General features: G+C 39.9%; 1 protein-coding gene across 1 annotated transcript in view; it reads left to right on the forward strand.

Moving 5' to 3' along the window:
- The window catches only part of LOC124777183 (intraflagellar transport protein 80 homolog), a 430,351-nt gene that overhangs the window by 118,316 nt on the left and 295,981 nt on the right, over positions 1-16,054 (forward strand). Inside the window, exon 6 of the mRNA XM_047252496.1 lies at positions 11,733-11,870. Within this exon, the coding sequence (XP_047108452.1) occupies positions 11,733-11,870 (138 nt within the window). The remainder of the gene's footprint in view (positions 1-11,732; positions 11,871-16,054) is intronic.

A 16,054-nucleotide genomic window follows, 5' to 3' on the forward strand; every position in this document is an offset into this window, starting at 1 on the left:
ACATACTAAACTTTTGGCCAAAGCTTTCTTCAGAAAAGAAAGAAAAACACACACACAAAAACAACATTAACACAAGCAGGTGCACCTCATGCACACATGAGTGTGTCTCCAGCCCAGAGCAGTTAGAGATATAATCATCATGCGTGTGTGAGTTGTGCCCGCTTGTGTGAATGTGTGTGTGCTTTCCTTTCTTTTCTGAAGAATGCTTTGGCCCAACTGACTGTACAACAGTCTTTCCACTATGCCTGTCTGCAACACAGCATACAATCTTTATAGTAAGTAGCAGTATATCTGTCTGCCTCTAGTGGTCAGAGATAGTGGTCATTTTTATGTGAGATGTTCCTGCTTGTGTGAATATGTATAAGTTTTCCTTTCTTCTCTGAAGAAGGCTTTGGCTGCAAGCTCAGTGTGTGCCACTCTTGTCATTGTGCCTGTCTGCAACTCTGTGTGTCAGCTTTACAGTGAGTAGCAGTCTATTCTCTTCATAACTGTTGACATTTTGGTCAGTGTCTAAATGTTTATGCCTAGATTGGAGTGTTTCAGTTATACCGGGTCTGACACGGGAGTGACCAGGTATCCAGGGACAAGATTTCGTCCTACTTGTGGCAAATGTCATCCAATAGTAGTAGTAGTAGTAGTAGCTTTATTCACCCATAGATCTCTTTTTCAAGGATATAGAACATGTTAAAGTATTTACAAATTTATATTAAAAAAACAAAGATAATGTGACTGACCATACGTAAGTGCTGGCAGGTCGATAGATACACAAACAAACACATACATACACACAACATTCAAGCTTTTGCAACCAGTGGTTGCTTCATCGGGAAAGAGGGAAAGAGAGGGAAAGATGAAAGGATGTGGGTTTTAAGGGAGAGGGTAAGGAGTCATTCCAATCCCGGGAGCGGAAAGACTTACCTTAGGGGGAAGAAAGGGCAGGTATATACTCGCACACACACACACACACACATATCCATCCACACATACACAGTCACAAGCAGACATTTGCAAAGGCAAAGAATTTGGGCAGAGATGTCAGTCGAGGCGGAAGTACAGAGGCAAAGATGTCGTTGAAAGACAGGTGAGGTATGAGCGGCGGCAACTTGAAATTGGCGGAGGTTGAGGCCTGGCGGATAACGAGAAGAGAGGATATACTGAAGGGCAAGTTCCCATCTCCGGAGTTCTGACAAGTTGGTGTTAGTGGGAAGTATCCAGATAACCCGGACGGTGTAACACTGTGCCAAGATGTGCTGGCCGTGCACCAAGGCATGTTTAGCCACAGGGTGATCCTCATTACCAACAAACACTGTCTGCCTGTGTCCATTCATGCGAATGGACAGTTTGTTGCTGGCCATTCCCACATAGAAAGCTTCACAGTGTAGGCAGGTCAGTTGGTAAATCACGTGGGTGCTTTCACACGTGGCTCTGCCTTTGATTGTGTACACCTTCTGGGTTACAGGACTGGAGTAGGTGGTGGTGGGAGGGTGCATGGGACAGGTTTTACATCGGGAGGCGGTTACAAGGGTAGGAGCCAGAGGGTAAGGAAGGTGGTTTGGGGATTTCATAGGGATGAACTAAGAGGTTACGAAGGTTAGGTGGATGGCGGAAAGACACTCTTGGTGGAGTGGGGAGGATTTCATGAAGGATGGATCTCATTTCAGGGCAGGATTTGAGGAAGTCGTATCCCTGCTGGAGAGCCACATTCAGAGTCTGATCGAGTCTCGGAAAGTATCCTGTCACAAGTGGGGCACTTTTGTGGTTCTTCTGTGGGAGGTTCTGGGTTTGAGGGGATGAGGAAGTGGCTCTGGTTATTTGCTTCTGTACCAGGTCGGGAGGGTAGTTGCGGGATGTGAAAGCTGTTTTCAGGTTGTTGGTGTAATAGTTCAGGGATTCTGGACTGGAGCAGATTCGTTTGCCACGAAGACCTAGGCTGTAGGGAAGGGACCGTTTGATGTGGAATGGGTGGCAGCTGTCATAATGGAGGTACTGTTGCTTGTTGGTGGGTTTGATGTGGACAGACGTGTGAAGCTGGCCATTGGACAGATGGAGGTCAACGTCAAGGAAAGTGGCATGGGATTTGGAGTAGGACCAGGTGAATCTGATGGAACCAAAGGAGTTGAGGTTGGAGAGGAAATTCTGGAGTTCTTCTTCTCTGTGAGTCCAGATCATGAAGATGTCATCAATACATCTGTACCAAACTTTGGGTTGGCAGGCCTGGGTAACCAAGAAGGCTTCCTCTAAGCGACCCATGAATTGGTTGGCGTACGAAGGGGCCATCCTGGTACCCATGGCTGTTCCCTTTAATTGTTGGTATGTCTGGCCTTCAAAAGTGAAGAAGTTGTGGGTCAGGATGAAGCTAGCTAAGGTAATGAGGAAAGAGGTTTTAGGCAGGGTGGCAGGTGATCGGCGTGAAAGGAAGTGCTCCATCGCAGTGAGGCCCTGGACGTGCGGAATATTTGTATATAAGGAAGTGGCATCAATGGTTACAAGGATGGTTTCCGGGGGTAATAGACTGGGTAAGGATTCCAGGCGTTCGAGAAAGTGGTTGGTGTCTTTGATGAAGTATGGGAGACTGCATGTAATGGGTTGAAGGTGTTGATCTATGTAGGCAGAGATACGTTCTGTGGGGGCTTGGTAACCAGCTACAATGGGGCGGCCGGGATGATTGGGTTTGTGAATTTTAGGAAGAAGGTAGAAGGTAGGGGTGCGGGGTGTCGGTGGGGTCAGGAGGTTGATGGAGTCAGGTGAAAGGTTTTGTAGGGGGCCTAAGGTTCTGAGGATTCCTTGAAGCTCCACCTGGACATCAGGAATGGGATTACCTTGGCAAACTTTGTATGTGGTGTTGTCTGAAAGCTGACGCAGTCACTCAGCCACATACTCCCGACGATCAAGTACCACGGTCGTGGAACCCTTGTCCGCCGGAAGAATGACGATGGATCGGTCAGCCTTCAGATCACGGATAGCTTGGGCTTCAGCAGTGGTGATGTTGGGAGTAGGATTAAGGTTTTTTAAGAAGGATTGAGAAGCAAGGCTGGAAGTCAGAAATTCCTGGAAGGTTTGGAAAAGGTGATTTTGAGGAAGAGGAGGTGGGTCCCGCTGTGACGGAGGACGGAACTGTTCCAGGCAGGGTTCAATTTGGATAGTGTCTTGGGGAGTTGGATCATTAGGAGTAGGATTAGGATCATTTTTCTTCGTGGCAAAGTGACCGATCCATCGTCATCTTTATTTTTAAATATATTTTTCCAGCATGGAATGTTTCCCTCTATTATATTTACAAATTTAGATCAATTTAAAATAAGCTACTTCGTATACACATATATTTACAGACTTCTAGTTAGAGACAATCATTAGATTTACTCCTGGTATACAATACTTTTTTTTTTTTTTTTTTACAAATAACTTATTATATAGTGTAATGCCACATTGTTCACTCATATGTCACTATCAGTCACTGCACACACTATACACACATTGTTTCATAGCACTTCAGTCACAACATACACACACACACACACACACACACACACACACACACACACTGGTGATCTCTGGGCCATTTTCTGTACCGCAACTTCCCATTTGCTATCCTGAAAAACTGAGTCAGCATCCCTCCATGATGAGTGGGATGTTGAGCTCAGAAAGAGGAAGAGATGTTAGTATTGTGCTGTGCATAGCTTGGGGGTAAGTATTTCTATAAAGGAAAAAAAAGAAGGAAAAAAACATAAAGTGAAGGTGTTATGTGGAATGTTTGATATTTTATAATCATTGTTATTATTATTATTTATTAGTATAACATTCTTTATCAAACCCCTACTCTGTTTTAGCTAAGTAATCCTTCAGTGCATAAAATGTACTGCATAACAGGTACTTTTTAGCTGCCTTTTTAAATAAGTGTGTTTTGGCAATATCTTTAACCTCTTTTGGTAATTTATTGTACAGTTTTATTCCTTGGTAGAAAATGCTGTTTTGAGTTCTATGTTTATTTTTCCTTGGTAAATGTTAGTTGAGTCTATCTCTTGTTGCATGGTCATGGACAGAGCTGTTTGTGCAGTAATTACCAATGTTGTTTTTGATGTGTACAACTGACTGGTAAATGTATTCACATGGAGCAGTTAAAATCCCCAGTGTTCTGAACAGATCCTTACAATGAGCTTGACTAGTATTTTTGGTTATTATTTTTATGGGTCTTTTCTGGAGTTTGAAAATTGTGTTCATATTTTGTGCATTTGTTCCCCAAAAAAGAATTTCATAGCTAAGAATTGAGTGTACATATGAATAATATGTAACTAAAAGACACTGCATGTTACACACTGATGATAGGATTCTAACAAGGGAACCTCCCCATCGCATCCCCCTCAGATTTAGTTATTAGTTGGCACAGTGGATAGGCCTTGCAAAACTGAACACAGATCAATCGAGAAAACAGGAAGAAGTTGTGTGAGACTATGAAAAAAATAAGCAAAATATAAAAACTGAGTAGTCCATGTGCAAGATAGGCAACATCAAGGACAGTGTGAGCTCAGGAGCGCTGTGGTCCCGTGGTTAGCGTGAGCAGCTGCGGAATGAGAGGTCCTTGGTTCAAGTCTTCCCTCCCATGAAAAAGTTTAATTTTTTATTTTCAGACAATTATTATCTGTCCATCCGTCCGTCCGTCTGATGCGAGGTAACTGCGCCATAGTATGAGGATGCTACACCTAAACACTTCTTTGGGAGTGATTATCACATCCACATGAAAACCTAAATCGGGCAAGGTAGAAGAATCTTTTTACCCATTCGTCAAGTGTACAAGTTAGGTGGGTCGACAACATATTCCTGTCGTGTGACGCACATGCTGTCACCAGTGTCGTATAGAATATATCAGATGTGTTTCCCTTTGGAGGAATCGGTTGACCTATGACCTTGCGATCAAATGTTTTCAGTTCCCTTTGAAGAGGCAAGTCCTTTCGTCTACTAATCGCACGGTTTTGTGGTGCGGTCACAAAACGCAGACACTAAACTTACTACAGTGAACAGAGACATCAATGAACGAAGGGACAGATAATAAATTTGTGAAAATAAAGAAAGTAAACTTTTCACTCAAGGGAAGACTTGAACCAAGGACTTCTCGTTTGGCAGCTGCTCACGCTAACCATGGGACCACGGCGCTCCTGAGCTCACACTGCCCTTGATGTTGCCATCTTGCGCATGGATTACTCAGTTTGTATATTTCGCTTATTTTTTTCATAGTTCCACACAACTTCTTCCTGTTTTCTCGATTGATCTGTGTTCAGTTTTTTAAGACCTATCCACTGTGCCAACTTATAACTAAATCTGAGGGGGGTGCGATGGGGAGGTTCCCTTGTAAGGGCTTAAAATGCTGATGACATTCTGTTTGCAAGTACCTTTGTGTGTTCACACCACTTCAACTGAGAATCAATATTTATTCCCAGGAATTTTGCATTTGTTACACAGTCTATAGAGGTGCCATCTACATTTAATTTAACATTGTCATTTTTCCTCTTCAAATTGAAATTCATGGCATTAGTTTTCTTTATGTTCAGTGTCACTTTATTACTTATTGACCAATCATAAACTTTCTTGAGAGTTTCATTTACTTTCTTGGCAAGGAGTTCTCTTGTTTTCTCAGTGACTGTAATATTGCTGTCATCAGCGAAGAGGTTGTTTTCACCATGAGTAACACTACTGGGAAAGTCATTGATGTATAGCAGGAACAGTATTGGTCTTAATACACTACCTTGCGGATCCCCTATATTAATATATTGTGGTTCTGATAAGTGTTTTACTAAATGTTTAGATCTATTTGAAGTATGTGTTATCTCTACTGTTTGTACCCTATCTGTTAGGTATGATGGAAACCAGTTGTTAGCTACCCCTCTTATCCCTAATGCTTCTAATTTATTTAATAGATCCTTTTGGTCGACTGTATCAGATGCCTTTGAAAGATCCAAAAATATGCCTGTGACATACTCATCTTTGTCAAGAGCATCAAGTACAACTTTTGTGAATTCTACTATGGCTGACTCCGTATTTTTGCCACTTCGGAAACCAAACTGTGATTCGCTTAAAAGATTGTATTTATTCAGGTAATTCATTAATCTGTCTTTCATAATTGCTTCTATTATTTTTGAGAATGCTGACAGCAGGGAAATGGGCCGGTAATTTTCTATGTCTTCTGCATTTCCTTTCTTAAGCAAAGGTACAACTCTTGCCTGTTTTAACTGCTCTGGAAATGTCCCTGATGTGAAGGATTAATTTATTATATTTGTTAAGGGGCCTTGTATAATCCATAAGCATTGTTTCAGTACACACATTGGTACTTCATCTAAGTCTACTGACTTTAATACCTGGAAAGCAATCTTATCAGCGATGATACTGACTGAATCCTTTGTCACAAACCTAAAAATATTGAAGGCAGCAAGTTTGATGATATTTTTGATATGGGAATAGTGATGAACTTATACACAATATCAGCAGTGAAATGTTCTGTGACTGGCTATGTTGGTTGTTATAAATGACAGAATGACCTTGGGTACTTGATAGTGATGTAGATCCCAAATTCCAGTATGTAGCTGTGACTATAAGAGATGCTGTTGCTCCCTTATGGACATAAAATTGTATCTCTATTTATTGGATGCACTGTATAATGTGAGATTGTTGCAGGATATGATTTTGTTGGTGCAGCATCGTCATAACACTGTTTATTTGTATTGGTCACAATGGAGTGGTGTGCCATTGTAGCCACATGGGCCCACTTGTGACAGAATGTGAATAATGTGTTTGTGTGCTGGAAGTGGTTTTAACCATGTTGTCTGAAAAATTGTGACAATAGTGTTGGGTGTGACAGCGTTGCCTATACTATGTATGAACATGACACTTAGATGTTTTAGACCACATGAAAAATTTTGGTGGACAATGCTGAGGCTATGGATTTTCAGACTGGGTGGGCTTGTCTGAAAAAGATGAAATTTCTGCTGCCTCAGATAAATATTTGAATTGTTTGTCTGCTGATTGCAACACTTTGAGCACCTGTAAATGTAAAATGTCCGAATGGACTCCTCTGTGAGGAATGGATTACATATAACAGAATCCTCATAGGAACATTGACACTGAGCATTAGAACACTTAAAATGGCATCTGTGGCTTAAGCCTTGTAGGCCACTAACTCTAGCCTGGTCTGACAACAATGATTTCTTGTGTAGACTGTGGAATTCCTGCCTGTGCACAGTGATGTGGCTATTCTCACTATAACAGGGACAGAGTAATGAGGAAATATCTTTGAAAGACAAGACAGTCGGTTTCATAAACAGAGGTAAACAATCCGTAAGTTTTACAAGCTGTTGAGTGCAAGGTCATAAGTTCAATATTTAGTAAGGGTCATTTGAAACTGTTGTGTTAACATTTATGACAGGGAAAATATTAGCTGCTAATGACTCACCATGTGCATCAGGAGGGTGACAAAATGGGTTTCCGTGAGGTGCACAGATCAACCTTCTGTGGGGTGTAACTAAATTACACTTCTCCAGATGGAAACTGTCAACATTCAGGAAATGTTCAAAACAAACCATTAATTTGCACCACAGTGATCACAAAGTTTTGCACAATCAAGATTGAACTTTGGGAGTTACAGACCATGCAGGACATTCAGCAAGGTATCCACTCTTAAAAAATGCATATAGATTCATGTTGGTCAGTAACAGGGTAAATGAGACCTGATGGAATGTGATGGCATGCAATCAAATGCAAAACAGTCTGTTATGGAACTTATCATGAAACTGGCTATCCTATGAGGTGTAGCTGTAGATGGTGCGATGGTGTGTTTTATAGGCACGGAAGAAACAAACATTCAGAGGCTGAATTTGTCCAGTGGTTCCAGGTGGTATGAATTGCAATGTCACATACCTTTCAGGAGGGATAGTTTGCTCTAAATGAGTATGATATTATTTGCTGACCAGGAATCATGCAGAAGCAAGTTACTTTGACGAGCTATTGGCCATAGCTGTAGTCCTCTTATGCCCATTTTCTCATGCTTGCATGCTATAATGTATATATTCTCCGCTGCCCTTGCAGGATCATGCACACATGAAAGATCTATAGGGCGCAGAGCAACTCCAACATCTTGCACCACAATAAAAAACTTTTCAGCGAATTTACCATCCAGATTAACAGTCAGCATGACTGTATACGAATGCATTAAGGCATTGATGTTAGTTGATTTTGATACAACTCTCTTGGTACCTCTGATTTCCAGAGTTCCTATCATATGAATTTCCTCTTCAAATCCTGATTGGTCAGAGTTGAAAACAAATTTTTTACTGAATGCTGGGGTAAGTTTGTTTATCTCATCCTCAATTTTTTGGACTGATTCCGCAGTTTGCTGTACATCATCAAGTTGGCGCTTTGTTTGAAATTGTGTTATCTTACGTCTTCCAGTTCTGTAGCAGTTTACGACCATCCACTGCTTCCCTTTAAATCACTGTAATCTATGTCATGCACAGTTTGATGTGCACAAAGTAGTAGGCCACTATCACGCACATCCTGTAAATTGTATCAAGCATCTCTGAAATGCGCAGGCACCAGTTTTTGTAATAAGTGCACCTTATCCTATCTTGAATATTCATTGTTTCTCTTATGCACTACATGACTATATTGCTGTGGATTTCTTTTTAATCCGTTCATAACTAGTTTTTTAGTATACTGTGGATGATCTTCCATGTATGTAATTATGTTTAGTACCCTACCCACTTCTTGAACAATGATTGTCCTTTACTACATTTCATTGGAGATGGGATTGTCTGACATGGATGGTGAACTGCTAGCCTCAACACCTGTTTCAACATCACTTTCACTGTTAAGCACATATTGTCATCTTTGTACTTCTCATGTACATTGTCTGCACAGTCAAGCGTGTATGGCAACGCCCATACCACTGATTCATCTTGCAGAAGTGCTAATATTTTGTCTGGTACTTCTTTCCCACTCTACAAAATTCCTAGGGTTGCTTTCTGACAAAGTGCCAGTTTCGGCAACTGTTGTTGTAGATATAGTACAATGTTTGCTTTGTTTATTGTTCACATTGCTCTGCTTTGCTCCATCACCACTAGCAGTGTTGTAAGTTACTTGTCGACTAAGCAGCTCAGCTCCAGTCATATCCCCATGCTGTGCTCACCATTGGATATCTCCAGTCCCACCCTCTGTTGATTATTAGCCAATATTGTGGTTGCATGTTAGGCAATACATTGGGCGTTAAATGCTGTAAACATCATTGGCCTTTTGTGACCTCGCACTCAGATTTAATAATAAGAACAGATTATGGTAGGAAATGTCAAATAAATCCAAATTTTCCGCCGGCCAAAGTGGCCGTGCGGTTAAAGGCGCTGCAGTCTGGAACCGCAAGACCGCTACGGTCGCAGGTTCGAATCCTGCCTCGGGTATGGATGTTTGTGATGTCCTTAGGTTAGTTAGGTTTAACTAGTTCTAAGTTCTAGGGGACTAATGACCTCAGAAGTTGAGTCCCATAGTGCTCAGAGCCATTTGAACCAAATCCAAATTTTCCAATTAACTGAGTACCCAGAAGTTTCACTGATAAGTGAACATGTTGGGTAGTCTAACAGAGTGTTTTGTCCCATCTGAGCTCTGTTATCTTATGCTGTGGTTGTTTGTTCCACTGTACGGGTCACTGCAGGCTGTACTGTTCCATATACACCATGAACAGGTCTGTAAACAATGTCCTACCCAACATTCACATTGCTTGTGGAGCAGTGGGATGAAGTGCTAAGGTTGCAAGGAGATGGTATGCTTAACATTTCCCAACAGAAGGCTACCAGCAGTCAACACCTTTAGAACTGCATACCATTATTTGAGAGAAACGAGCATATTAGCACTCAAAAAGGCCAATACTGGATTGCAAAGAAAATTGAGGTATGTAGAATCTTGAATAGTTAGTCCAATGTGATAATGCCTTCAACCAATATCCGAGCATCAGCTCACAAACTGGACATCACACATTGGTTTGCTTGGAATATTGCAACAGAAAAGATTTACATTGCTACCATGCACAAGAGATCCCAACTTTGAAAGTAGAAGATTATTCAAGGCAAATGAGTAAAATTTAAGTTATGTTTTTTTTCCAGCATTGCAGTGGTTCACACTCTCAATAAAAATTCATTCATGTTCTCTGTTCATTAACATAAATTGAAATATGTAGCAATTAGATGCCATTATTAATAACATTGCACCTTCCAGTACCACTTGTTGAATATTTTACTACAGTGCTGTTTGTGCAGTACAGCTTATTATCTTAAAAAATAAATGGCATTTTGATACTTTTAGCATAGCTTATTTACTAACCAAGCTTTACCCAGTCAACATCATGAAAAATTCACGTCTAACATAACTTTCCATGAACAGGAATTCAACGTATGACTGTTCAACTGAAATAATTATCTTCAGATATTTTAATTAGTAATTCAATTTGATAGATAGCAGGAATTAGCTGTGTATTGGGACTTATGCTGGTTTATGTGTAAATGTTTTAGTTTACTGTGTTAATTTTTATCCATTAATTTGCCTAAGCCCTAGTTTACAGCAAAGATTGAAATTCAGTATGTCCACAGCAATCAAGCTGTGGGGGCAGTAAGAAAAAATTAAGAACATTAATTTTCTTATGTTTTGTAGAAACTCCTATTGGATGTTTCATTGATCTTGTACTGTCTGTCTCTTCCCATCCATGGTAGAGATAGGATGTGAATTTCTGTTTAGTTTGCTAGTATTGTGAAATATGTTAATTCTTATGGTATGAAGCCAGTGTCACTTAGTATTTTTTTATTTCACCTGCTCTTTGTGGAGTTGTGTCGCTGTGCGTAATTTAGCTGAGACACACATTCCCGGGCAAACTCGCTATTGTTCCACCTCTTATGCAGTGCCAGAAAATTTCCTTCATAATTATTATTCTTAAAATTATTAATTAATCAGTAGAGCTGGGACACTTCAGTTAAATGCATACACTTCCTCATAATTGCCATACATTGTCTTTCATTTAATTTCCATAGCTCCACAATGATGCATTTCTGACCTATGTCTGTCTATCAAATTTTGCTCAATTTGACATCCCCTGCTGTGCTCTAACCTTATTATCAGTCTTTTTTTCTCTGCCTTCTAGAACCACACACTGTCAGTGTTTCCAGCTGAGTGGAGCTGCCCTCCTTCTGCAGAGAAGACCCCTATTTGCTCCTCTTCAATGATTTAAGGCTGTGTAACAGTGACTAGCTAACACTTGTGCCACTATATGTTACATTGCTGGGACGTAATAATGTAGGTACCAGCTATTCCATCTGATAATTCCAAGCCTTTCTCAACATTTTATACTGAGCACTTACTGAGACCCATCTGTGCAGTTCCTGCATCTCAGATACAGGATATGTTTTTAATTAAATTCATGTTAATGAGTATATGTGGAGTCTTCCACGAAGCTTCAGGATTGCAGCCGGATGATCATGGTGTCTTGCAACGATATTTCAGCTAACAACCTAGCAGTCACCCTCAGTTGACTTTTCCACAGCAAATTGCTGCTGTGTGGCACTAAGTTTACACCTCATGGAATACTCATTATGCTAGGAACTTCAAGATTCACATATGTGGAGTAGTTTAAGGCATTTGTTGCTGTGTTTTTTGCAATATTTGATATCTATTGCAATTAAGTCATTATAGTGTTTTATCGGAAAACATTATTGCAGGTGTGGGACACATATGGAAGACAGCTGTACTGCAGTTCAGTTCACGACTACCCAATTACATCTGTTTCATGGACACCTGAAGGAGACTTATTTGCTGTTGGTTCTTTCAATACCCTGAGACTGTGTGACAAATGTGGAGTAAGTCATATTTTCTTTCTTTGTGTGTGAGGAATGTTTCCTGAAAGTTTGGCCGTACCTTTTTGTAACACCCTGTATGTGTGGCATATATGCTGCTTCCACAGTTCTCAAGAGTAATTACAGATCTGATCATCAAAAGTCTACAATATTTCAGCAGATAGCCATTCCACCACCATCAGGTGGCACAGATGGAGTGAAATGTCTGCTGTGGGCTCATGGTATGTTGGGCCATTACGTCGGCAAGTGTGTATATCACACAAGGAACTCAGGTGATTTCACCTGTTGGTTGAAAGAGCTAATACTGCAGGAGTCCAACATTATTGTCAGCTCTGATGTCATCTCGTTTTTCACTGGATTCGCTTTGGAAGACTGCACAAAGTATCGTGAACTTTTGACAGTTAGATCCAACAGTACACTCAAAAGTCATGGAAGCATTGTATGAGGCATTTGTGTATTGTAACTGATGGATCAATGTAATTTTGTATGAGAAGTAGTGCTTTCTAATAATTTAATAGAAAGTTGAAAACATAGGTAAGCACTTTCACATTTTCAGCACAGATACAGTTACAGCAAAGAAGAAGTCATGCTTTGGAAGAACTTTCCATATAACAGTCAGTCTCTCCCTCTGTTTACTATTTTATTCTACCCTGTACATGAAGAGCCAAGAGTGATCACTTCGCTAATAAAAAAGGACTATGCAGTCTCACTCTTAGACATTTTCTCGTCATCATCTGAACATACAGGACATAAAAAATAGTCATTTTTGTCATATGCTGGAATGTTCAGTCGCTGCCATGCAGTTTCTTTCAAAACCTAGACGTACTACTCTAGGCCAGGACCCCATAATTTTTGAAGATACAACACAGGCTACATTTCTAAAATAAATTAGAGAAAGTAACAGTATATTAAATGATAATAGCGTCCTCTTGGGTAAATCCATGGAGAAGAAATAAAAACTTTGAGGTTCGCCGATGACATTGTAATTCTGTCAGAGACTGCAAAGGACCTGGAAGAGCAGCTGAATGGCTTGGACCATGTCTTGAAAGGAGGATATAAGATGAACATCAACAAAAGCAAAATGAGAATAATGGAATGTAGTCGAATTAAATCTGGTGATGCTGCAGGAATTAGGTTAGGAAATGAGATGCTTAAAGTAGTAAAGGAGTTTTGCTATTTGGGGAGCAAAATAACTGATGATGGTCAAAGTAGAAAGGATATAAAATGTAGACTGGGAATAGCAAGAAGAGAAATTTGTTAACATCGAGCATACATTTAAGTGTAAGGAAGTCATTTCTGAAGGTATTTGTATGCAGTGTAGCCATGTATGGAAGTGAAGCATGGACAATAAATAGTTGAGACAAGAAGAGAATAGAAGCTCTCGAAATGTGGTGCTACAGAAGAATGCTGAAGATTAGATGGGTAGATCACATAACTAATGAGGAGGTATTGAATAGAATTGGAGGGAAGAGAAATTTGTGGCACAACTTGACTAGAAGAAGGGATTGGTTGGTAGAGCATATTCTGAGGCATCAAGGGATCACCAATCTAGTATTGGAGGGCAGTGTGGATGGTAAAAATCATAGAGGGAGACCGTGAGATGAATACACTAAACAGATTCAGAAGAATGTAGGTTACCCTAGGTACTGGGAGATGAAGAACCTTGCACAGGATAGAGTAGCACGGAGAGCTGCATCAAACCAGCCTCTGAACTGAAGACCACAACAACAACAACAACAACAATATGGTATAAATTAAAAAAGATGAAGCAACCAAGCCATTTGTGCCAATCTCGCATTAACTGCACAAAATAATAAACACCATAACTATCATATTTACTATAAATACTGTCTAGAGTTATGCTAAGTTACTAAAGCATGTGAGAAATGTCATATACATTACTAAATTGCTCGAATGGCAAAAAGCAAAGTAATGTTATGTAACCTTATAGTCATTACTGCCTCCCTCTAACAGGTGGTTTTAACAGACAGAAAATACAAATGCAATGTCAACTGTGACCAAGATTAAAGAATTAACTACTCAGTTGCAATTGCAGGACATGGGGCTATGATTTGTGTGTTACTTGTTCATAACATATTCAAAATAATAAGCATAAATAATGAACACCAACACTCTAGATTTTCTAATGTATAGTAGAGATTACATAAGGGAATATTTCTAGTTCATTTTTTTGCTAACATCATGTGCATAATGGCTGAAAAGTATATTGGCATAAGCAGATGGTAAATGTGCATGATACTAATGCTAGCTATTAGCAATGCATGTTGAATGGAGAAAGGAAAGGGAAGATAATAATATATGTATATTAACTGTCTGATGTACCAATGTCCAGATAGGATCAGGAGAGAGCTACATAGGTGCACCTAAAGTCACATTACCAAAACACTTTTGTAATGAAGAAAAATAAGCTTAAGTCACATTGAGTTGAACATAGAGGAACATACTTAAGAGAAAGCAGATGAGGAATCTCAGTGACCAGATATGGTTTCTAAATACAGTAAGGGTGAGTCCTTCAAAATATACAGGAAAAGGGGAGGAGATTACAGTGGTATATAATATTAAATGTGACTGAACCTTCATATATAAATTTGTGTAATTATTAATGTAGGTGTACCAGTGACAGTATGATCCACACCAAAATGAGAATGAATGGGCACTGTTGCTGTGAACATAGATGGGTGAATAGGGATTATCATTTTGTGGAAGGAGGCATCTTGATGATGGTTCCTGTAGGAGAAGGATGCCATTTATTTGGAGGGTTACTCAAAGGTTGCAGAGTAGATGAACCTCCCTGAGCTGTGTTGTCTATTGTGTATACATATTTAATAAATAAATGGTAAGTATGCAAGTGTTTGAGTTCCGAGTGCTGTTCATCAGACAGGGAGGAGTAAGTGGATAATTACAGCATGCAAGGCAATGAAAGTTGTTGGTTGCTCTAAATGTGCAACTCTTCTGGTTTGGTGGCAGTGCTGTAAAGGTTAAAAATATTAGATTTCTATACATGCTGTAATGAATCTTCTGTTATACCTAATGTAGGCATAGTAGGCAGGTTTGTACATTTTGCAGAATTTTGTAGGCTTTTCTTTTCGTTAATAGGAACTTGGTTTGGTAAGAGAGTTGTAGTAGGGCTGTTTATACCATTTGTGACTGGCTGAGCTTTAAGGTTGAACTGATACGGAATTATGTAGTAAATCTAGCTACTTACCTGTCTTACTTGATCCAGGGTAGAGCAAGGAAGAGGTACACGTATTGTTGATAAGCCATAGCTTCCTTAAATGTGTAGTTGGTTAAGTGGGTTAGTTAAGTGAATGGCAGTTCCTATTTGTATTGCTACACTATCCATGACTGGCAATAGCAGAGTATTAAAACCGATTTTCAGGACCATCGGTGATGAAGCCAGTGGTGATGATTCAGTAGAACTGGCAGATCATCTTTCGGCCCATTGGTAAGACTCCTCCCAGTAAGGGGTCCCTAGGGTGGGGAGTGGGATGGGTATCTATCTTTGGTGTCTGTCACCTTTCCTTCTTTGGTTCCGACACTCCTAGTCTTTCTTTTCATTTCCTTCTTCTCCACGAAGAGTACCATGTCAATTCTGCCTATTTCCAATGTTGAAATCCTTCTCTCATCCATCTTTTAGGAATTATTTTTACAAGACTGCTAGAGACACAGCACACAAACAAGTGACTTCTTGATGATGTACAAAACATTAAACTGGTAACAGTGACTGATCATTACTCCAAGTCCAAAGAGCATGGTTAAGCCATGAGTCCTTATCCTACTTATAAAATGAATTGATGATTAAACTAAATGCATAACAGAATTACCAGTCCTCATTGTGGTCAGTTCACAGGTGTAGAGAGTTAGAGCCAATGCAATAAATAAATTTATGAGCAGGGCATGTTATGACTGTAACTTACTTCATGAATTTCAGTTAAGCATTTTACAGCTATAGATGAGCCCTTTGCTTTTCAAGCTGAGGCAGTGTTTGTTACGGCTGTACCGCTCGTCAAGTACTACTGCATGTGCTGGGAGATGGCATTCCAGCTGATATGAAATACTTATCATCCAATTTTTCGAAAATTATTAGGTGAAAAAATTTGATTTTTGCCCTTCTTACAGCCTAATATCTTCAATCAATAAGGAATTGGATTTCATTTCATTATCAG

This window comes from Schistocerca piceifrons, chromosome 2 (assembly GCF_021461385.2).
Source record: "Schistocerca piceifrons isolate TAMUIC-IGC-003096 chromosome 2, iqSchPice1.1, whole genome shotgun sequence".
Taxonomy (NCBI): Eukaryota; Metazoa; Arthropoda; class Insecta; order Orthoptera; family Acrididae; genus Schistocerca; species Schistocerca piceifrons.